Here is a 26116-nt window from a genome sequence, read left to right on the forward strand (position 1 = left end):
TCACCACACTCCAATATACGCTGCCACCGGGGTGGGAGTGCTTGCTGGTTTCTGGGCGGGTTGTGTGCCAGGGGGCTGACTAGTCTGCTCTGGGCAGCACAGTTATACAAAGATTCAGCAAACCACATAGCCATATCATCCGAATTCTGGCCAATACACATTTGCATGCTGTATTGATGTTAGTAAATTAACTTAAGTAATGCAGATGTTTAACAATAATTGAACTGTTGAGAGTGTAAAATGGAACCATGGTATAATTTTACACGCTCAAGATTTAAAAAATCTACAAGGATCCATTTGGTTACCAACTCTCCATCATTTAGCTGGGGATCAGCTAGAACGTATGTATAGTTTACATAGATACTCCACTGTTACGTTCTTCGCTTACGCATGTTTCATGATAACTACTTTTGATGTATGCCATGCTTTTTGTTTTTGTTATTGCTTAATGTAAATCGCTCTGGATTAAGAGCGTCTGCTAAATGCCTAAATTGTAAATTGTAACCCCCTCAATGACCTGCACTGGTTCAGAACCACTGCCAAGAACATTTTCATGTTTTTAATATCTTTGTAAAATCTGTAACATTGATACATGTCAGTTGTGTATAAACTACTTCAGACATAATGCAAAGTTTTAATGCTGGAATCTAATCATCAACTGCTTTCCTGAATATTTGAACCCAATAAAACTCAAAACTAAAAGTAGCTGGCTAACCATTGTGAGGCTAAGTTGACAATCAAAGGCATGCTAGGTGTTAATTAATTTGCATGTCATTGTGTAAATTTACTTTCCTCCAGTTAGTGTGTGCAAGCATGTTCATTTGACTCTGTGACGCACATGATAAAACTGTGCAGAAACAAGCCATTGTGATTTTTTGGGTTTAATCCTTTTGGTAAATGTTGCATTTATATAGCTGCACTTACACTTTTATCCAAAGCGCTCTACTACTACTCTTCTATTCAACTGTACTTTCTGTGCTTTTTTGTACTCGTCCCAAGAAGGGGTCATCCCTATGTTCCCCAGGTTCTATGTTCCCCAGGTTAGGTTTCTGGTTTAAGGACTTCAGTGTTTTGTATATACAATTGTATGTATAAGTACAGAACAAAGAATGTTTGAGTCTGAGCAATTATGTTTTAGTTTATTTTATGCCAGTGTTCATTTTTAGTTGGCTAAGACTAGATAGTTTAAGTAGCCTAGGCAGGCCTAAAGTTCAATGGATTGTTCAAAGACTGAGCTTAAATCAGAATTTGCTACTAAAAGTAAGAGTACGTTGCTAAAATACTTTTAGTCTTACTATAATTACTAGGTTAGGTTTCTGGTTTAGGTTTATTCTAAGTGGGGAACAAAGAACCTTTTTTGCATGGTGGGGAACATAGAACCTGGGGAACATAGGTACGCTCCCAACAAGAATTGAACTGGCACAATACATCTTGTAATCTTTTCCTGTTGGAAACCTCTGCTCTTGCTCTGTAAGAAGGTGCAAACTCACTAGGCTCTCCAGCCTCATGTGTCTCTTTAGACATGCTAATAAACTGGTCAGGCTACTACTTTGCCTCAACCCCCGAATCCAACTAACACCTGCACACTTTGAAAGGCTGTAATGGCAAGGGTTGACAACAGAGTACAGCATCTTGCAATGGGTCTGGTCCACAAGATTCGCTACACCACCAAGATACCCATGTACCTGTCTACATTTTTCCTTAATGTCAACGAATTTCACACCGACAACACCAGAGGGAGTTCAACAAACCATGTTCAAGCCAGATTCGGCACAAACAAGGGATTAATTTATTTTTGCTCCTATGCCACCAAAATGGCATGAGAAAAACCGCTCTCAAAGACCCCGCTTCAAATCTGAACCCCCCACCCCCTTTCCCCATTACTGTATATGTTTCCTTTCCTTTTATACCTCTTTACATGGTTTCCTGTTTTTTAAGACTAGAAGTGTATATTTGTACGTCTCTAAATGTTCTGAAATTGAAAATGGTGGACCCTGTTGTGAACAAGGAAAAAAATACAAGATATATTGTACCAGTTAAATTCCTTTCCAGAATGGAATTTCAAGTACTGTACTTGGAATGGAATTTCCAGAACAATGGAGGGGAGTAAGCCATGCATAATTTTCATTTGACCAACACAAACTGGTTCTAACTGGTTCTAAATGTTCTCCTTTGACAAACAATGTTCTAATATGAGAAATAGGTAAAATAAACATGAAATATGAAATAAACGCGGGGCGAGATATCCGTGAGTTGGGGCGAGATATCCACGCTGTAAAATAAACATGAAATAAACACGGGGCGAGATAACTGTGCGTTGGGGAGAGATATCCGTGAGTTGGGGCGAGCTGTCCACGCTTTGGGGGCGGGCTCTCCACGGCTCGGGCGAGCCGTCTTCACTTTTCGAAATTCTGTGGCGGGCCGTCACTTTTCGCCGGGGCGAGTTGGAAAAGGGGCGAGATGACCTGGAACACTTCATTTTACTCAAGGAGTTTCAACTTTATTGAATTTTAATATTAACATAATAGTTCAAAACATTCGCACACCTACATATCAAACATGTAAAAAAAAGAAAAACACATTTTAAATTTTAACATGAAGCTTTAGTTGCATAAAAACATTTGCACACCTAGAACAGACTGTTGAAAAAGCAGTGAGCAACATAAAACATTATACAAAATAATAACACGGTCAACTTGGGTCAAGAGAAGGGTTTTTCTTGTTACCCGCCTTATTGTGTTTTAAACCTGCAACTTTTCTTGCAGGTTTTTCTTTCATTGATAACATGTAAATCATACAGTTACAGTACACTGAGTACAGCGTTCAACACTGCTGCAAGTCAACAGTGAACTTTACAGTTCATTAAGAGGCATTCAGGTCCATTGCTGTGCTTTAGAAAACATGGCTGCCGATTGGTGGGTGGGACAGGGACTGCATTTCAGATGTTCACATACTTTTACGTAAAGACTCATGGTGGGGCTATATCTTGTACCACCCCTTAACCCTTATCCCTAAACTTATTTGCCATTTTAAAAAACCTTTTAAAATAGTTCAAATAGCTGATCTACAAGCTCACAACGTGTAGATGTAGATTGGCTAGTTGAACTATTTTAAAATAGTAAATAGGTGGCGCAAGACTAGGGCCCAGTCTCAAAGGGATAGCATCAAAACAAAAGTCTGGTTTTGTTTAGATTTCAGGCCCTATCAATTCATAGACATGACATGAAAAACAACAACAAAATTCAATATAATCAGAAACAATAATACAAAATAAAACATATATGTACAGAGTGGAGTGTTTAAGGGAGAAGTGATCCTTTCCTCTCCCTCCGGCCTGCTGAAAGGTGGATTTTTAGGCCTGTTTTAAAAGATGCAGGTGAGCTGCATAATTATTTTGAGGGAGGGGGTCAATTTTTTCCCTACTTGGTCTGTGTCTCATAGGAGGGCTGTGGGCAGTTCAGAAACCAGTCTGTGTCTCATAGGAGGGCTGTGGGCAGTTCAGAAACCAGTCTGTGGCAGTTCAAAAACCAGTCTGTGTCTCATAGGAGGGCTGTGGGCAGTTCAGAAACCAGTCTGTGTCTCATAGGAGGGCTGTGGGCAGTTCAGAAACCAGTCTGTGTCTCATAGGAGGGATGTGGGGAGTTCAGAAACCAGTCTGTGTCTCATAGGAGGGCTGTGGGCAGTTCAGAAACCAGTCTGTGTCTCATAGGAGGGCTGTGGGCAGTTCAGAAACCCGTCCACCAGTGACATAATTGATGGGGAATCCAAGCTAATAGAAACTGCAGGCTTTCTATTCCCTAAAAGTTACCATGATATAATGGAAGCCATCGTTCTCACAATGACAAAAATCAAAAAAAATATATATATATTTATAAATATATATTTATAATCTAAAAAATTCCATCATGGAAGATGGGTGAATCTAAAAATGAAATCTATGGGGGGGTACACTCCTCATACACCCACATCATCATACAGGAGGTGTTCTGTCTCCTCACTGGGTGCAGCGTCAGCACCTCCTCGTACACCCACATCATCATACAGGAGGTGTTCTGTCTCCTCACTGGGTGCAGCTTCGGCACCTCCTTGTACACCCACATCATCATACTGGTGGTATTCTGTCTCCTCACAGGGTGCAGCTTCGGCACCTCCTGGTACACCCACATCATCATACTGGTGGTATTCTGTCTCCTCACAGGGTGCAGCTTCGGCACCTCCTCGTACACCCACATCATCATACTGGTGGTATTCTGTCTCCTCACTGGGTGCAGCTTCGGCACCTCCTCGTACACCCACATCATCATATTGGTGGTATTCTGTCTCTTCAGTACCTCCTCCTACACCCACATCATCATACAGGTATTGTGTCTCCTCACTGGGTGCAGCTTCAGCACCTCCTTGTGGATCTGGCTCTTCATACTGGCGGTATTCTGTCTCTTCACTCAGTCCGGCTTCAACGTCGGAACGAGCAAATTCGTTATAATAAACTATCTCTACGCTCTCCCGTCTTACATTATAATAAACCACGCCAATGTCCTGCGCTCCCGCACGCCGCCTTCTGATGACCTGGAGAAACACAGCAGTGCCTGGCTTTAATAAACCGGCTCTCTTAATTAAAAACGTCTGACATTTACATTGCAGTGTTATGTTGAATAAAGAAGTATAATTACCTTCCAGAGACGATAGAGGACAGTAATTATCAGGATCGAGAGCAGCAGCACCATGACTGTACATGTGAGAACGTTAGATGTCAGATGAGAAGCTGTGAGGGAAATATGTTGAATATGTTAGAACATCAAACATCATGCAAAAGAACAGCGTAAAGATTGCTTGCTTGAGTTTCAAATTGTGACTTGAAAAGACCACATTTCGTGTTACCTGTGACAGTGATAGAGAGGACCTCGCTCTTAGAGGAGAAGTTGTGAGAGAAAACGTGGATGTGATAAACACAGATGTAACTTCCCTGGTGGGTGTGGTTTGCTGCAGGAAACAGGAATGTGGCAGTGATTGACAGCTGTCTGGGTATGGTTCTGAGTTCCGCTGCATCCAGAGATGTTGTGTGTTGCATTCAGTGACGCTGTGTGTTGTGTTGCATCCAGAGATGTTGTTTGTTGTGTTGTGTCCAGTGATGCTGTGTGTTGTGTTATGTCTAGTGGTGTTGTGTGTTGTGTTGTATCTAGTGGCGTTGTGTGTTGTGTTGTATCCAGAGATGTCTGTTGTGTTGAATACAGTGGTGTTGTATCTAGTGGTGTTGTGTGTCGTGTTGTATCCAGTGGCGTTGTGTGTTGTGTTGTATCCAGTGATGTTGTGTTGGATGCAGTGATGTTGTGTGTTGTGTTGGATACAGAGTGATTGACAGCTGACTGGGTGTAGTTGCGTGTGGTGTTGGATCCAGTGAAGGTGAGGTAGAAGAAGCCTCCTGGGTACTGTGGCAGGATGGAGCATCTGATACTGAAACTGAAACCCTCAATCACCTGCTGCTGGCTTTCAGAAATGGAGTGTACTAAGGTTCGCACTGATGTTGTGTGTTGTGCTGTATCCAGTGATGTGTGTTGTGTCGTATCCAGTGGTGTTGTGTGTTGTGTTGTATCCAGTGGTGTTGTGTCTTGTGTTGTATCCAGTGATGTGTGTTGTGTCGTATCCAGTGATGTGTGTTGTGTCGTAGCCAGAGATGTATGTTGTGTCGTAGCCAGATATGTGTGTTGTGTCGTATCCAGTGATGTGTGTTGTGTTGTAGCCAGTGATGTGTGTTGTGTCGTATCCAGTGATGTGTGTTGTGTTGTATCCAGTGGTGTGTGTTGTGTTGTATCCAGTGGTGTTGTGTCTTGTGTTGTATCCAGTGATGTTGTGTTGGTGGAGCAGCTGATCACATGCAGCTCCTGCTGCTGGCTTTCAGAAATGGAGCGTACAAAGGTGATGATAGGCTTAAACAGCAGATCTGGAACAAGACAGAGGCGATTGGCTGAAATTGGTAATACAGTAGATTTGACTGTATGACCAGTTTAATTATAAGATATTGTACTGACAGATAGATGAGACAATGTGTCATTGTTGAAGTCATTGTTTTACCTGAACAGATAATCTCCAGTCTGGCAGTGGAATTGCCAGACTTCTTTGTTCCACACTCCCTCAGTGAAGACTCAGACCCAACACAGGAAGCTGAAATCCACCATACAGGTTCATGTGTAGAAGCAGAAGTCCTTTCTCTTGATACAGCAGAGCCACACTCCAGCTGTCGACACACTACAGATGATGACTTCAGGTTCCAGTCAGACCGACCATCCACTGGTCTCCACTCTCCCTGGTGTTTCATCTCCAGTATTCCAATACACTTACTGGTTCCCCTCACCAACCTGACATTGTCAGACTCTGTACAGAGACCAGAGAGTAAACAGTAAAGATTCATATTTATTTATTCATGAAATAATAATCCAAAGTTCCAAACCAAATGTTTAGCCTGTCTTTTACCTGAGCAGGTGAGTCCAACAGACTTGTAAGGTGAGCTTGTGTTTCTAGTGGAGTCTGAAGTTCCACAGTCCAGGAGAACAGACTCGTTGCCTTTACACTGGAACTCTTTGGTCCACATTGAAACATTGGCTTCTCCATAGAGCGCCCCCTGGAGGACTGAAGGAGGCCCACATCCTAGCTCTCTACAGACCACCTCTGCATCCTGCTGGTCAAAGTCACCTTCACACACTGAGACCCAAGACTCATTAGACTTCACCTCCACTCTGCCTGAACACACACTAGGACCATTCACCAACCTCACAGACTCTGGAGACAGAGAGAGAGCGAGAGAGAGAGAGAGAGAGAGAGAGATTTCAAGTCACTGACGATAAAGGCATAATAAAACAAGAAAAATGAAAGCAATAACAAGCCCAGAGACATTATGTGCAAGATGAATGTTACATACTGTAGCATAGTAGTATAGTAAGGCATAATGCCCCATCAGAACATTCCACACATGTTATTTTCACAAACAGCAAATAATGGCACCGAATGGTTTAATAATTGATCAGGGCCAGTGTTTCCTGTGGCTTTGTCAGACATTACTGTCGTTGAAGTAGTAGTTTGTTACCTGAACAGTTCACCTCCAGTACGTACAAGGAGGTGGAAGACATCTTATTTCCACAGTCACTCAGAGAAGACTCAGACCCAACAGAGTGAGGTGTTATCCTCCATGCAGGTTGATGTGTAACACCAGAACTCCTCTCTGTTGAAACGGCAGAGCCACAGCCAAGGTGTCGACACACTACAGATGAGGACTGCAGGTTCCAGTCAGACCAACCGTCCACTGGTCTCCACTCTCTCTGGTGTTTCATCTCCAGTATACCAGCACAGTTACTGGTTCCTCTCACCAACCTGACATCATCAGACTCTGTAGAGACAAGAGAGTAAACGCAATAAATAAACAAACAAACAAATACAAAAATAAAATAAATAAATAAATCACAACCATGTGAAGTGAGGGGCACTCTTATCTTCATACATCATCTCATTCTGGCCATTCACAATTTCTATCTTAACTTTTCTGTCCTCAAGTCCTTTTTATCTCAAGTCCTCAAGGCTAATCCTCAAGGCTAATCACTTGTGGCGTCCTCACTTCACACGAAAGGGCGCTCTTATCATCATGCACCATCACACATCACATTCTGTGCTTAGCCAATCAAATCATCACAAATGTAATTCTGGCCAATCACTTTTGGCGTCTTCACTTTTATGCCCTCACTTGTATCTTCAATATGTACTTTTCTCCGCCAATCAAATCATCACTATGGGGTGATCAGCCAATCATCAGCCAATGTTTGTGTTCACACAGATCCACAAAGCTGGGCATCAAAAATAAAATCACACCCCAGTGTGAATTGAGCGGTGCCGTTGTTGAGTTAATCTGCTGCACCCACTATCAAGTGGGGGGGGGGGGGGGGGGGGGGGGGGGTGGGATTAACATGCAAGGGGAAAAAACATGTTATTACTCTCATTATAAAATAATTATCCAAATTAAAAGGTGTCTTTTACCTGAGCAGGTTAGTTCAACAGACTTGTCCGATGAGCAGGTGTTTCTGGATGAGTTTGAGGCTCCACAGTTCCGGAGAGCTGACTCAGTGCCTTCACACTGGAACTCTTTGGCCCACATTGGAGCCTTGACTTCTCCATAGAGCGCCCCCTTGAGGGCCGAAGAAGCTCCGCAACCAAGCTCCCTACAGACCACCTCTGCATCCTGCTGGTCAAAGTCACCTTCACACACTGAGGCCCACAACTCATTAGACTTCACCTCCACTCTGCCTGAACACACCCTAGGACCATCCACCAACCTCACAGACTCTGGAGAGAGAGAGAGAGAGAGAGAGAGAGAGAGAGAGAGAGAGAGAGAGAGAGAGAGATTATACAATGATGTTAGTGATCTACAAGAGAATGTATGAATGCATTATGGATGCAAATTGAATCTAATCACATCAGAGGAAAGTCAACGTTGTTTTACTGAAACCCTAAACAAACAGTGTTCTTTCATTCTAAAATAAAGTAATTCATATGGAAATATATAATCAATAAATCAAAACACAAATAACTAATCATCATCATCATCATCATCATCATCACGAGATCTTCCCCAGTAGCTCATGAGACTAAAGGCCTTTTCTAGTCACTTACGCACACACGCACGCAAGCGCACATACATACACGCACAGAGATGAAATGAGAGACTGTAAGGACTGCTGTCATTGTGTTACCTGAACAGTTCACAGTGGGTTTGCCTGTAATCAAACCTTTCCGTGTGACATGATTCTCCATTATGACACAGACGCTCAGTGAAGACTCAGACCCAACACAGTAAGGTGTAATCCTCCATACCGGTTGTTGTGTGAAACCAGAAGTCCTTTCTGTTGAAACGGCAGAGCCGCAGTCCAATTGTCTGCACACTACAGATGAGGACTGCAGGTTCCAGTGAAACCCACCGTCCACTGATCTCCACTCTCCCTGGTGTTTTATTTCCAGTATACCAGAACAGGTACTGGTTCCTCCCACCAACCTGACATCATCAACCACTGTAAAGAGACAGGTGAGTAAACATTTAAAGTTTTAAACAGTATCACTTTATAATAAACATGAAAGATCACACTTGTGTGAAGTGAGGGGGGCTCTTATCATACATCATCACATTCCGGCCAAGCACAATTGGCGTCCTCACTTTTCTGTCCTCACTTTTAGCCTCAATTATGTGGCACAGAACTATACTAGCCTATACTACTATCCTATAGCTAGCACCCCTCAAAAATGATTGCAGGGTGTAGCTTGTCTTTACCTGAGCAGGTGAGTCCAACGGTCTTGTCAGGCAAACAGGTGTTTCTGGTTGAGTTTGAGGCTCTACAGTCCAGGAGAGCAGACTCAGTGCCTTCACACTGGAACTCTTTGGTCCATATTGGAGTGTTCACTTCTCCCTTGTCAGGTATTCATTAATTCTTCCCTAACTGCCAGCGTTTTTCAGTGAAACCCTTATTTTGAAGGTTCCGCTGGAACTAACGTATACAAGTACAAGCAGTGAAATGTATCCTAGTAGCTTTTAGGCACTACAGGGTTTCCTCTTCACTTGTTTCTACTTGTGTGATTTGTTGACTACAATTCATGCTTACTTAGTGTATTCCGATCACACATGTAAATTGCTCTGTATTATTTAATTGTGGACTTCACATGAAGAGGAAAGGCATATTTTAAATAGCATGTTGATGATAACACAACTTTTACATTGTTGATGCATATACTGTTTACTGCTTTTACCTGAACAGTTGAGCTTCAGTGTAAGAGTGGAATTATACGACTTTACTGGTCCACACTCCATCAGTGAAGACTCAGAGCCAACACAGGAAGATGGAATCACCCATCCTGGTTGACGTGTAGAACTAGAAGCAAATTCTGTTGAAAGAGCAGATCCACAATCCAACTGTCTACACACTACAGATGATGACATCCTGTTCCAGTCAAACCAAGCCAACACCGGTCTCCACTCTCCCTGGTGTTTAATCTCCAGTATACCAGTACAGCTACTGGTTCCTCCCACCAACCTGACATCTTCGGACTCTGCACAGAGTAATAAGCAGTAAAAACGGATTACATTCATTACAATACCTTGGACAATACAATATAAAAATCAGTTTAAATTGTGTTCACCTGTTGAGTTGTGAGTTGGTTTTAGTTGGAGAGCTGAGGGGGAAAATAATGAATAAATTAGTTTCACTTTAACGATACACTGGAAATGAAGTCTGCAAATCTCTGTTGGAAGTGTTATTGAAGATGGATGGATATAACGTGTCTGTCTGTCTGTCTGTCAGTACAGGTATGTACTGTGAGGGCATTAGCAGCAGTTAAATGAACAGGTGTGTTCAGTATAGTCATTAGCAGGGCAGCAGTAAAATAAACAGGTGTGTTCAGTATAGTCATTAGCAGGACAGCAGTAAAATAAACAGGTGTGTTCAGTATAGTCATTAGCAGGACAGCACTGGCCCAGGAGGCAAAGCAGCTGCTTTGGAATAGGAAGGTTCCCGGTTCGATCCCGGGCTCTCCCTGTGTTATTGTCCAAGTGTCCTTGAGCAAGACACTGAACACAAAAATAGCGGATCTACAAGCCCACAACGCGTCGCAGCGCGACGCATTGTTAGCTTGTAGATCGGCTATTTTCAGCATGCAACTAATTTTAAAATGACTTATAGTGGATCTCTTGTCCACTAGTCCCTTCCTAGCATTTTAGTCTAGTTTTTATTTGTTGACGAAATTGTCAATATATTTAGTCATCGTAGCTTAGTTTTCATTTAGTTTCCATGTAGTTTTCGTCAGTGGAAAAAGCTAGTCGACGAACATTTTTAGTTTTAGTATTAGTCGACGAAATCAACACTGCCTGGGAGACACGATGAATGTCATCTAAAATGATCAGTGATGATAATATGTGTGTCATTTTCAGGGCCCTGTCGTCAGGAACTGCAGACCTATCGTTACCATGGACACAGCATGAGTGATCCTGCAGGTGTCAGGTAAATAAATAAAAGCTACACCCACTTATGCTACTTTTTAAATGTATTCTTTAATTTCATTAGGATGTGTAAGAAAGAGGAGGACGATCACACTGAAACATTCACTGTGTTGACGCCAAGTGCTCTTGATATCTCACTGTAGTCTTCTTTGATTGATTGAATACTTTATTCATTGCTTATTTCTTTACTGCGTCGGAATAGCGCAATACCGCCCGAACTGCTCCCAAGTTGCATGGTTTCCTCTGCTATCAGTGTGTGGATGGGTGAATGTGTAACGCACATTGTTAAGCACTTTCAATAAAGGCGCTATATAAATGCACCATTCACCATCATAAAAGTTCACCTTAAGAGTCAATATAAAATTATTTATGTTGTGATTATTGTTATTTGTACTTTAGCTTTAGTAAGCTTTAGCTTACTATAGCTTTAATAATACTGCATTATAAGCAGATTATAATGCATTCATACTGTGTTATTATTATTGTGATAAAGCATTTATCAGTGTTTTTAGAATACATAAACAGTGATAATAAAGCATGACTACTGAGGTAATGGTTCAGTCTCTACTCACGGCAGTCAGCGTGTTCGTCCTCACAGTCACATCTCCACGACAATGGAATGCACGTGTCTTTCTGACAAACAAACTGAAGGGGGAGACAGAGGTTCAGGTCCATAATAATCAGTAATGTATCAAAGACATGTAACCCATTTAGGACTGAGGACCAGATTCTACAGAATGTCTTATAAATCATGACAGTTGTCTATAAAACCTATGTTTCTATGTCAGTGATTCTCAAACTATTTCATGTCAAAGAACCCAACAATTATATGCAATTGGCCGCCGACCCCCATCTGAAAATATGTTGTTCCAGGGACCATCCCTGCAAAGATACAAGTTAAAAACGTTCGCCCTGAAAGAATATTCATTCAAAGATTTGTGCCACATTTTCACAATATTTGACAAATAGCAGATCTACAAGCTTGTAGCGCGGCACAGAGTGCTGCGCTATGAGCTTGTAGATCTGCTATTTGTCAATAGCTAAAGTATAACATAATGCTTAAAACACCAAAAGGGGTTCCCGTCCTTCCATATTAGAAGGCTTTCTTACCTTTATTTGTAGTTGTTACGTCCCCACCAAAGAGGTCCAGGTGTTATTTTGTGCAAAAGTGCATTATTGGCTATTTCCCCTACCATAAGCCCTCAATGGGGGTTGGGGTTTTGTGCTAATTCGCTTATTTCCATCGAAATAAGTAGTCAAGTTGATTTTTGAGCGATGGAAATGATGGAAATAAGCGAATTAGCACAACACCCCATAGCCCCATTCAATGCAATGCAATTCAATGCAATTCATTGAGGGCATATTCATTAGGGGAAATAGCCAATAATGCGCTTTTGCACAAAATAACACCTGGACCTCTTTGGTGGGGACGTAACAACTACAAATAAAGGTATAAGAAAGCCTTCCAGCATGCGGAATTCTCCTTTAATGGATAAAGTCATACAGAGTAACACAAGTGAAGCTGAGGCGAATCACCTGGCTGGCAGTGCAGTTGGACATGCACTGCTTGTCGTCATCTGACAAGTAGGAGTCTGTGGGACAGGAACAATTGTAGCCTCCTCCAGGTGAGAGCAGACACAGGTGACTGCAGCCTCCATTGTTGGTCTGACATGGATGACCAGACACTGCAGGGTGGAGAAAACATGCAACACATGTAAGGAATATGAGAACACACACCTATATGTTAAAACAGTGCTTTATAAAACCTGTTGTAAGAGACACACCGATGTGTGTAAGTAAAGCAATAATTAAGGAACACCTGTATTCAACACCAGGTTGTTTAACACTTTTCAAAACATATCAATTAATTCAACAATACAGAAGAAATAAAAGTCATGAAACATAATGAAGAGTAATAATGAGAGTGTTACAGCAGGTGGTACAGACCCTCAGGTTGTCTAGAGGGGTGGTAGATGTGGATTTCATATGGATCGTTCAGCTCGCTGATGATTGTGGTCCTGTTGATACCATGAGTCTTGTTGGCTCTGTAGATGGAGCTCCAGTCTATCCAGTAGATGTGATCCTCAAACACAGTAATAGTCCAGAATCTCCAGATGTTGTCCTGACTCACAACTACAGACACACAGAACCCCAAATAAAAAGAGTCAGACTGTAATAAATGCATGCATGAATAAAGTACTACAAATACTGCTTTAACATACATTAGAGTATAACAAAGTGAACAATGTGTGTGTGTGTGTGTGTGTGTGTGTGTGTGTGTGTGTGTGTGTGTGTGTGTGTGTGTGTGTGTGTGTGTGTGTGTGTGTGTGTGTGTGTGTGTGTGTGCGTGTGTGTGTGTGTTGTGCACCTGTCTGTCTGTTGGTTCCATCCAGGTTGGCAAACTCAATGTATTTCCTATTGTTGGTCCAGTATATGTGATCATTGATGTAGTCTAACGTCAGGCCTATGGGACTGGAGATCTTCTCCTTCACGATGACTGTCCTGTTGGTGCCGTCCATCCCCATCCTCCCTATGTGGGGGTTGTTGTCACTTATGTCTGACCAGTACAAGTATCTGTCAGGGAGACACTGTGTCAGGGTCAGGTGTGTGTGTGTGTGTGTGTGTGTGTGTGTGTGTGTGTGTGTGTGTGTGTGTGTGTGTGTGTGTGTGTGTGTGTGTGTGTGTTTAAATGTATCTGTATTAATTTAACTTTCTTTTTGAAAGTATATACTATTAAATAGTATATGTCTTTGCCTATTTATTGTCATAATCTGTCCTGTGCAATTTTTGATTACGAAGCCTTCAAGGCAATCTGAAATTACATTGGATTCATATGTTTTAATGTTCAATGCCAAAAACACAATTAAATCGTTAATAGCAATTATTTGTGTGACAATTAATCATCAACTTAAAAGTGTAAACGTGACAGCCCTATTCACAGGATGGTTGATAAATTCAGTGTGTGGTTCATGATGTCACCACAGTGTTCTTACCCGTAGCGTACATCCACAGCTATGGCCCCTGGCATGGCCAGGTCAGTGTTGAGCAGGACTGTTGGGTACGACCCGTTTAGTTTGGACACCCCTATGGTGTTATGAACAGGGTCAGTCCAGTATAGGTTTCCTCCTATCCAATCAACAGCCAGACCCCGTGGTGTGATGGTCGACGTGTTGTGAATGACCTGTCAATGAACCATATATGCACTCTGAATATATACTCACCACGCCTTCATTCTTACATTATGATAGTTAGAGCAACTTGTCAAAGTGTGGGCTGCATGGGGTACGTGTGTGTGTGTGTGTGTGTGTGTGTGTGTGTGTGTGTGTGTGTGTGTGTGTGTGTGTGTGTGTGTGTGTGTGTGTGTGTGTGTGTGTGTGTGTGTGTGTGTGTGTGTGTGTGTGTGTGTGTGTGTGTGTGTGTGTGTAAAACTAAGACTGAATGCATTAACAATCTGTACATTTAGTTGACTAAAATCTTTATTCAACAAAAACTATAACAATAACACATTTCAGATGACTAAAATATGACTTAAACTAAATTAAGTTTTATTAAAAAGTTGCATCTGTGTCGCCAAATATATCATTATTTTAAACCAGTTGTTGAAAAATAGTGCAGATCTACAAGCTCGTAGCGCGGCACTCTTATACGAGCTTGCTATTTTTTTTTTAATTGTGAAAATGTGGCACAAATCTTTGAATATACAGTATATGCTTTCACAGCAAACGTTTTCAACTCAAATATTTGCTTCTGGGGGTGTCCCTGGAACAACATATTTTCTGATGGTGGGTCCGCGGCCAAATACAGATAATTCTGTGGGTCCTTGACTTGAAAACATTTTGAGAACCACTGCAAAATAGGTTTTTCAGCATGATTTAGAAGTCATTTGTAGAAACTTGTAGAAAGGTCTTATTTAATTAATTAATATCAAATGTTAATGATTAATGTAAAATTCTGCAATTTTTGATTTTAGTTTAGTCATAGTCTTTGAAATTGTGATTATGACTAAACTAAAATCAAAATTTGCTGTCAAAATCAACACTAGTGTGTGTGTGTGTGTGTGTGTGTGTGTGTGCGTGTGTGCGTGCGTGCGTGCGTGCGTGCGTGCGTGCGTGCGTGCGTGCGTGCGTGCGTGCGTGCGTGCGTGCGTGCGTGCGTGTGTGCGTGCGTGTGTGCGTGTGTGTGTGTGTTTGCGTGCATGTGTGTGTGCGTGTGTGTGTGTACACTGTCACTAACTCAGTGGTTCTCAAACTGTTCAGTTGGAATTATATTTGATATGGAGACCCCAAAAATGAATCATATTTGAACTGGAGACCCCCAAAATGAATCATATTTGAACTGGAGACCCCCAAAATGAATCATATTTGAACTGGAGACATCCCACCCTGAGAAGCACTTGGAATTGTAGCAGTTGAGTTCTCAGTTCCACACAGCTTAGAGATTTTCAATTATCAGTGTTGGCCAATATATATTACTAATTACATATTACTGCTTTAAAAAGCATGAATGTTATATTACGTATTACTTGGAATCAAGAGTAATATATTACATATTATATTACATATTAACCCCCGACCTCCTGCAAAGAAAATGTACAACAAAACAATCTGTTTAGCCAGCTCCTTTAAAACTGAATCAAACTGAGTCAAACTGAATAATATAAAACAAAGATTGTCTTTCATCTTTTTCTGCTGCATATTCCACATTGTGTAGATAAAAGTAGTAGATAAAATACAGCAGTTAAATCTCTCTTGACCTTTTAAACTAAATGTTTTCAAAAGGCAGCCAACAACACTGTTTACTCTGAGTAATATGTAATGTGCAATTTTTTACATATTACATGTTTTTGGTTAAATAATTCCTTACAGTACTCATTGCTGGGTTAAATAATAATATTACAGTAATATACAACAAGTAACTTGTTACTGTCCAACTGGCTATTATAAGTACTCTGAGTACTATAAATACAACAATACAATACATACAAAGTATCCTTCATTCATCCTCATAGTTGTCGTTGTCACACTGACCTGGACGTCACTCCCGTTGATGTTCATGACACTGATCATGCTGCGCCAGGGGGTCCGTTGTGTCACCTCTATCCAGTAGATCTGCTGCTGCTGATAGTCAAAGTCCAGATACACTGCAGTCTTCAAGTCCTGTCACACCACAGCAGTTGTGTTAGTCTCAGACTGGAATACATTCCAGCATGTCAAAAGCAGTGTGTGTAGAATATTGTATAGGATTACATGTGTTGTTAATTATGTCCAATGGTTTTCACCTGTTTGAGCTCTGTGGAGCTGGAGCCGTTCAAGCTGATCCTCATCAGGTTGTCTCTGTTGGCTAAGATGAGGAAGGGCTCCACCTCTGGATAAAAAAGTGAGACATTACACTTGAGTTGGTCTACTTTTAGAAATACACAAACCCTAAAGCAAGACAAACAGACAGACAGACAGACAGACAGACAGACAGACAGACAGACAGACAGACAGACAGACAGACAGACAGACAGACAGACAGACAGACAGACAGACAGACAGACACGCACGTACGCAGCCATGCACAGTCCCACACCCAACCAAACACACACACGGGCACACACACACACACACACACACACACACACACACACACACACACACACACACACACACACACACACACACACACACACACACACACACACACACACACACACACACACACACACACACACACTCTTACCTGTGGTGTCATGTGATGGTGTAGCATGGAGAGCTGTGGAGAAACACAACAAACTAAATGAGCTTCAGTGTAACAACAGCTGGTTGGTTGTACGGTATTTGTGGTTTATCTGTTGAAATACACGTGAAAGATGTCCTTTGGTTCTCCTCTTCGCTGCTATTTATAATTTATTTGCCCCACCAGGATGGGAATGAGTAACTACGATTTCTATCGGAGCTCACATGAAATGAAAATGGCTGGCAAGCAATAGTTTGTTGTAAATTAACAGGTTGGCTCGCATTTTGTGATTTGGTCACACGTACAGAGCTTCAGAGCACAAACCAGGAAGAGCAACTTCCTGAAAGAGAATTAGTGCCTGTTTACTCTGCCACATGGATATGCTGTGGCACTATGTGTGTGCGTGCACGTGCGTGTGCGTGTGCATGTGTTTGTGTTTGTGTGTGTGTGTGTAAGACTCAACTTTACTCTGCCAGTCCACATGGATGTGTTAGGGCCGATTCATACTCCTATTTTACCGCTGTAGTGCCGAAATGATTTCGGCTCGTCAGACACTACAGAGCTCTACAGAGCCGAACCGACTTTTATTCGGCTCTAAAATAGGAGTATTGTCAATGTACAGTAGGCTACAAGTACAGTACAGTACAGTACAGTACAGTACAGTACAGTACAGTACAGTACAGTACAGTACAGTACAGTACAGTACAGTACAGTACAGTACAGTGAAAGGTATTTTCGCATCTCACAAACAGTGTCAGAAAAAAATGTATACAATTAGTACATGTCACAGTGCAGTCCGTAGAAATACAGAGTCCAGGGGTCAGCAAGTACGTTTGACCAGTAGACAATCATTAGTATTGTTTCTAATGCATTAGAAGGCGGACCAGAACATAATAAAAGTCTATTAAACAAATATATATCACACTGTTCACATTGTGAACTAGAAAACGTGCCCTTCTGGGCACAGGTCTCCACCAGGAGGATAGGACTGTGTGAGATGTTTGGCAAAATGTTTAGGATTAATATAAACATGTTTTTGAGGCATTTTGTTCAAAAAATGTGTTTTGCAAAAATCAACCTGTTGGTGGCGCTATAACAGGTCAATGTGAAAAGGGTGGTATATATTCCTCAGCCTAGTAAGAAAATGTATGAAAGATTTCACGTAAATTGCATGCTGCGTTCATGATTTGAGGCTTTTGTTCAAAACGGGGCAATCTTGCAAACTGTGAAAGCTAATTATAGCCAATTAGGATGGAATATGAAATATGGGACAGATTCGACTTGAGCACATGACCATAGAGATAGTGTGTAACGATTTGTGAGATTTTTGGACAGAAAGAGTAATATAAAAAAAATGTGTTTTACAAAAGTTGGCCTCCTGGTGGCGCTATAAAAGGCAGATGCGGAAAATGCAGGTCAACGGTTTGTCCTTGGCCTCTAGGGAGTGTGCATGCAACGTTTCACGCAGATCGGTGCAGTTTTAGGTAAAAAATGTGAAAAGCTGCCTCATGGTGGCGCTATAACAGGCCGTTCTGGAAAATGTGGGGCAGAGGTTCATCGTTGGCATCCAGGGAGTGTGTGTGCAAAGTTTGGCATCGACCGGGTTAACGGTGCCGGAGATTAGCTGGTAACGGACGGACGGAAGGACACACACACACACGGAGTTCAAAACATACTCTCTCCCCATGCCTTCGGCCTGGTGGAGACAACAATGAATTCATGGACTGACCAGGAGGAGCTGAACTCATTCTAATATGAATATGAATATGAATATGAATATGAATCTTAATATTAATAATAACAATAATGATAATAATAACCCACAATCACACACGCAAGCACGTGCGCGCACACACGCACGCACGCACGCACACACGCACGCACGCCCACACACGCGTGCCACACATACACACGCGCGCGCACGCTGCACACACACACACACAGGCCTGAGCTGTAGGCTGCATGTGAATAGTGTTGTGGCACAGACTTTTTCAGACCAACATGAAAGGTAGAGCATAAAGTGATCATAATATCACAGAGAGCCAAGGTATGACGAACAAAAAAATTGTAGTACAATAAATAAATAAATACAAATTGTATAGATCAAATATAGTAGATACATAGAACATTGATATGATGTTTTGTTTTGTTTTCTTTGTTTAGTTGTTTTGTTTTGTTTTTTTGTTTTTGTTCTTTTCTGTTCTGTCTTTGTTCCTGTTGACTGTTTCGTCCTGTCTTTCTTTGTTTGTTTTTTTTCTTCTTTTGTTGTGTTTTTTTTGTTTGCTTTGTTGTATTATTTCACCTATGAAAAGAAGGGTAGGCACAATAAGCTTAGGCTTCAGCCTACACCTTTTTGGTCAATGTTTATTTTGCAAAAAACAAAGCAGGCACTGTATGAATCTGTTTTTAATGACCAAAGTAAATAAACTGAACTGAACTGAGAACTGTATCATCTTCTGTAGGCTACTCATCACAGCTCAGAGGTACAACGGGTCACAGAAGGACTCCATTTCATAGATTCACTGCAATGAGCGAGTTGGTACAGCTGGAGAGACAACATGGAGACTCCAGGTAGTGAATAACCATTCTGTAGCAATGAGTACCATCAGAATATAGAGCTATTTAACACTTATTTTAACCAGAGAAAAATCACATACACTACCTTAAGTGTAATATATGCTTTGTTGTTCAACGGGTGTCGCAGGCTGATAATAGCAGACCTACAAGCTCACAACGCGTCATGGATGCAACGTGTGTGTGGCATCCATACTCACTGAGTGAGCTTATATGACTCTTTTTGATACCTAGACAGTCATGGCGGCTAGACTAACTGTTCAGGAGAGCAGAAAAACTGCTTATTATGCAAAATGATTTATTAGCACAGGCAGACTCTTCACATACTAGAGCATGTCTGAAATGAATGTCAGAGCTTAAATCGACATGTAAATATTAAATAAGTGCTTAAACATGTAGCTAGGTGTAATGTTAGAGACCACAGAAGTGAACCTTTCAAGCCTGTTTTCTGCAAAACATTACTCTATAAACCATATCTCCAAAACTGGTGGGCCAAACTGAACAGCAATATAATATGTCAATTTGAAGCTATATGATTCCCTGCCTTCACATGACATGAAAAAAAATAAAAAATAAAAATCAATGACAGCCTCGGTCAGAAGCGATCACATATACGGTATTCTCAGAACCCAACAATGTGGTTCCAACAATGGATGGAGATGTTCAACAGATGAGCGATCACAGCCACACCCAGCCATTATAGTTGGAACCACAATGGGCCCTTACGGATCAGTAGCTCTGAGAGTGTACAAATGGAACCCAACCGGTCCATTTGGTTGCATGTGTATACGCTCTCAGAGTTATGGGCCGGGGTCCCTGAAATAAAAAACCTTTGAGAGGCATGTGGCGCTGTAATCTCAATTCACGCACTGAGACCTATATAGTTTCAACCATGAGCATCACAACAAAACAAACAATTTCCATGGTGTTCATGATGATGACAATATGAACCGTACATACGTAGCTCTCACAGTGAGCATAATTCAATACACTATTGCATGTATGGCGTACACACACACCTGTCTGCCATGCCGGGCATGATGGTTCAATGTAACTATATTAACCCTAATAAATTAAATAATGACTACATTATATAAATTCATGTTTTATATATGTGTAAACACATGCATTAATACAATAATGTCAATTAATTAATAGCACTAATAGCACACAATATTTGTAGCTTGCCCTATAGCACCTTTCATGATATGAAATGCAGCTCAAAGCACACGCACGCACACACACACCCACACGCACACGGGCACGCACACGCACGCACACACACACACACACACAGGCCTGAGCTGCAGGCTGCATGCGTATAGTGCGTCATTTTGCCAAATGAATGGAGCTGACCAACATCATAAAGTGATCAGCATTGATCATAATATCACAGAGAGCCAAGGTATCTTCTTCTTCATCATCACAGCTCAAAGGTTACAACAGGTCACGGAAGGACACACAGATTCATTGAGTTGTTACAATCATCAAAACGGGCCATTGAACTTTGCACACAGCAACACAAGACGTGACTGCTGGTACGCACGCACGCACGCACGCACGCACGCACGCACGCACGCACGCACGCACGCTACACACACACACATTGTAATGTTGAACAGAGTAAAGAGGAACCGCTGCATGGCTCCGTGACTGAAAACAGGTGCTCATTGGAGAGGGTTCAACAGTATACTGTAGGTATAACACATTCAAAGTGTTGCTTCAGATTTCTGGACTTAAAGCTGTAGGAAATACTTGCCTCACTAATATAGTGGTTGCAAAGGTATGAATTGATTCCCTGAGCTGAGTCCCGTGGCCGGAGTTCTGCTCTGGTTTTGGTGAATATTAAAGGATAATTTCATACTAGAAGGCTTTCTTACCTTTATATGCCCTAATTGAATTGAATTGAATTGAATTGAATTGAATTGAATTGAATTGAATTGAATTGAATTGAATTGAATTGAATTGAATTGAATTGAATTGGGGTGTTGTGCTAATTCGCTTATTTCCATCGCTCAAAAATCATTTTTTTAAATATATCCTCTCTTCGTAAATAGTATCCCAAGCGGCACACTACTTATTTTGATGGAAATTAATGCGAATTAGCACAAAAACCCAACGCCCCGTTGAGGGGAAATAGCCAATAATGTACACATTTTGCACAAAATAACACCTGGACCTCTTTGGTGGGGACAACTACAAATAAGGTAAGAAAGCCTTCTAGCATGGTATTCTCCTATAAGTAGTTCCAGTCAGCTGGCGGTCACGCATCAAAAATAAATTAATCCACAAAACTAGCGTCATTTGTATTGTTGTATCTATTTCTACCATATAGCGCCAATTTAGTTCAACATTGACCTCTCTGTCACATACACGGAACTATGGTTTTGTGCTGCTGCTGGCGTGGTGATAATGTACACAAAACATATTTCCACGTGACAGAGGATTCCAAGTTGAATGAAATGTGCACTATATGGTAGAAATTGATCAACAATACAAATTATGCTAGTTTTGTGGATTCATTTATTTTTAATGCGAGGCGCCCAAACCACAAACAAATGACCAGAACTACTTAATATTCACCAAAACCAGGCCAGACTTCCCACCACAGGACTCAGGCAATCAATGAATACCTTTGCAAACCACTACATTAATGGCATGTATTTCCTATACAGCTTTACGTCCAAAAATCTGAACTAACCCTTTAAGCTCCTTCCCCTGCACACTGTCATCCAAGTATGAGAAAACAGGTGAACTTAAAGGACCACTTCACCACTTTTCAACCTATCTTCATATAATAGGTCTTCACTAATAATCATGATAAAATGGCAAAAAAAATTCCACTCAGGGAGGCAATAGGAGGCAATTCAGAAACCCGTCCACCAGTGACATCATCGTTAGGCAGATTTTTTTTAAACAATATTTCTTTACAAAAATGTTCAGATTTGTATTATCATGAGAACGATGGCTTCCATTTTCGCATTGCAACTTTTCAGGACTAGAAAGCCTGCAGTTTCTATTTGGATTCCCCATTGATGATGTCACTGGTGGACGGGTTTCGGAACTGCCCACAGCCCTCCAATGAGACACAGACCGAGTAGGAAAAAATGGTGCCATTTTATCATAATTATTAGTGAAGACCAATATTATATGAAGATAGGTTGAAAAGTGGTGAAGTGGTCCTTTAAGAAACATTTCAACTAAGGTTGAGTATTTAAAAGCCTTTATTTGATTCATGGCTTTTAACTTGGCAAAGTTAAAAAAAACAAAAAAAACAAGAAAAAACAAACAAGGCTCAAGAGCCTTCATCAGGTTCCAAATGCGTCCCCATAATAAATAAGGTCAATACAAAATGTGTTGATCATTTTTGTTGCGTTGCCAAGCTAAACGCCATGACTCAAATAAAGGATTTTAGGAGCGGAGTGCCTTGGAATGTTTTCTCATACTTGGAAGTCAGCCTAGTATACTACTACAAGGGAAGGAACTCATGTCTTTACACACATGTTAATTCTTTAACCCACAAATGAATATTAATTTACAGGGAAACAAATGTATAATAATGTATATCCTTGACATGCCCATACATTATAGAACCTTCTCCTCCACACAGACAAACTGCCTATAACATCTTAGACAGAGCAATAGTTGTTATAGGCCTTTCTCTTGTAGTCAGACCACTTGTGGTCAGTTTAGGGAACCTCCGTTGAGACTGAGAGGCCAGCTTATATTTTCAGAACCCAACACAACAGCTGTCGTACGATGGAGTATATATAAATCACCTGTTTGTGTCTCAACCCCACCGCCACCCACAGAAAACTAATCAGCAGCTTGCACCAACCCACCCACCCTCCCCCTCCCTCTGCCCACTATACCCCCCCTCCACCCGCTCCACCACAAGCCAAATTAGACCAAATGGAGCACTAAAAAGGAGACCATTTTGGTGCGTTTTGAAGCAAAATAATTGGGGGTGCAAACTCTGCAAAGCTCACGACCTATAACTTCAATTATATCACAAATGATACCAGCACAAATTATGAAATTTACGGCACAATTCAGCACAAATGCAGCACTGAAGAATGATACCATTTTTTTTTTCGTCATATGGAAAATCACGGGGTGCCAACTTCACGGACCTCCACAAGCCTCAGAGCCATGTGTGTGTGTGTGTGTGTGTGTGTGTGTGTGTGTGTGTGTGTGCGTGTGTGACGTGAGCCGTACACACCACTATGGAGAAATGGATGGATTCAATAAATAAGATGTTCAATATGGTATATGTAACAATATCCTACTATAAATGCACCACGTCTCTGTACGTGTGCACGTACAGTACATTACGTGACTGTGTGTGTGCACGTGTGTACATGTGTGTACGTCTCTAATCCACGTAACGCGAGGACCGTTTGCCCCACTGACTTCAAATTTGACACACGTTCCACACCCCCACAGGGGGCCACTTCCTCCGTGGGATACACTGTTGTCCAGAAACGCCACAAAAGGCTCTGGTCGGCAGTGTTGATTTCGTCGACTAAAGCCAAGACGAAAAATGTTCGTCGGCAACCGTTTTTTCACTGACGAAAACTAAATGAAAACTAAGCTATGATGACTAAAACTGAGACTAAATATACTGACAATTTCGTTGACAAATGAAAACTAGACTAAAATGTTAGGAAGGGACTATAGTGGAGATCCAGTATAAGTCATTTTACACTTGGTTGCATGCTGAAAATAGCAGATCTATACAAGCTCACAACACGTCGCAGCGTGACGCGTTGTGAGTCATTACGACGGCATCAAGGCCCGCCAAAATACATTTTAGTCGACTAAATCAACTGTAGATTTAGTCGAGAGACTATGACTATAAAACTAAAATCTAAATTTGCTGCCAAAAACACACTGCTGGTCGGGCTCTGCCAGTGGACCTAATGAGCCTAAGTCCCCTCAGCTGTAGAACTCCCAGCCTCTGCCTCAGCCAATTGATTGCCCACACATGTCATTTGGTTACTTAACCAGTCCACTTTTCACAGTCAGTTTGCCTCTACACAAACTTCATAACACTTGAAGAGATAGTTTTTTTTTAACTTAAGCTGTATGAAATACTTGCCATTAATATAGTGGTTACAACTGTATTAATTGATTGCCCGAGTCCCGTGGTGGGAGTTCTGCTCTGGTTTTGGTCAATATTAAGTAGTTCCGGTCATTTTGTGGGGGGCACTGCATGGGGCCACGCAGTAAAAGTATAATAATTCACAAAACTAGCATCAATTGTATTGTTGACCTATTTCTAAAATATTAGCGCAACTTTCGTTCAACTTTGACCCCTCTTTCACATGGAACTATTTTTTTGGGCGTATATGGACACAAAAAACATAGTTCCGTGTGATAGAGGGGCCAAAAATTAGCGAAAGTTGCACTAATATGTTAGAACAATGCAAATGAGTTTTGTGGATTAATTTACATTTAATGCGTGGCCCCCTGTGCCCCCCACAAAATTACTGGAACTACTTAATATTTCACCAAAACCAGAGAAGAACTCCCACCATGGGACCCGGGCAATCAATTAATACAGTTGCAACCACTATATTAATGGCAAGTATTTCATTAAAAAAATCAGAAGTATCCCGTTAAGCAAATCTGGAAATCAAATCAATAGAGCACCAAAACAAAACTCCGGATCTACCAAAGCTGCGTATACACTATCAACACTACTACTGTATACGGTCCAGAATGCTGGAAATTAACCACAGAAAACAACATCCATAAATTATGCACTTTCCACACATCATGCCTGTGCAAAATCCTGCGTATATTCTGTCCCACGACCATCTCAAACAATAACCTCCTCAACATCATCACCCAACAAGACAACATGCACAGTATAATCAATAAACAGGTGGACCTGGATTGGCCATACATGTGCTCAGAATGAAGAAAGAGTATTGGTGTACCATGTGCTCTATGCCTGGCATTGAGTCCCCGGTTCAATTCCCCAGCCTGGAGAACCTTTGCTGCATGTCACTCTGACTCTGTTTCCTGTCTCTCTGCATCAGTGGTTCCACAAACATTTTAGCTCGTGACCCAAAAGAGAAATTAAGCGTTTGCCCGGGACCCGCACTAGTGAAAATAGCAGATCTACAAGCTCACAACTCATCGCTTCTCGCCACGTTGTGAGCTTGTAGATCGGCTATTGTCACTACTTTTGAAAAACATCTTTGAATTTGTTTTTCATTCATGGAAATGTGTGAATTATGTGGGAAAGTTGTTTTGGAATAATAATTTAAAAAAATTAAATTTAGGAAACAAAACATTATATTTACTCGGGTCTGCGACCCATAAATGGGCCCAGACTGAGTGCTCTCTCTACACTGTGGACTATCAATACAAGCAGAAAAACCTCCAAAATAGGATACGGCACAACATCACGCCATGTCACACACACACACACACACACACACACACACACACACACACACACACACACACACACACACACACACACACACACACACACACACACACACACACACACACACACACAGTGCATGTAAAGCAAACAGCAGTACTAAATGTGTTAAAGCGCCATGGTTCTCTTATAGCCGTACTAATAGGTCATGGTTCTCATAGCTGTACTAATAGTAATACATCATGGATTTCAGTGTCATTTCACATCCACATCAAGCAACAAGTGCCATTCTAACAGAGTGTTTACCTGAGCTCCAAAGCAGGAGGAACACTATCACTGTCTCATCCATGTCTGGATTCTCTCACACTGGATTCTCAACTGGAACTTCACCGATCTGCACC

General features: G+C 41.4%; 1 protein-coding gene across 1 annotated transcript; it reads right to left on the minus strand.

Annotated features, from left to right (window-relative positions):
• LOC306933576 (uncharacterized protein) lies at positions 1-26116 on the minus strand (the record flags this gene model as incomplete). Its single annotated transcript, XM_079515852.1, has 13 exons — positions 26022-26116; positions 16745-16777; positions 16302-16387; positions 16051-16179; positions 14017-14204; positions 13481-13597; positions 8168-8282; positions 7079-7211; positions 6640-6774; positions 4879-4980; positions 4671-4726; positions 4377-4566; positions 1-89 (listed from the first exon to the last, which is right to left on the minus strand). Exons 1-13 carry the CDS (start codon positions 26062-26064, stop codon positions 1-3), a joined length of 1416 nt encoding a protein of 471 aa, XP_079371978.1. The 5' UTR covers positions 26065-26116.

This window comes from Electrona antarctica, assembly GCF_951216825.1.
Source record: "Electrona antarctica genome assembly, chromosome: 2".
NCBI classification, from domain to species: Eukaryota; Metazoa; Chordata; class Actinopteri; order Myctophiformes; family Myctophidae; genus Electrona; species Electrona antarctica.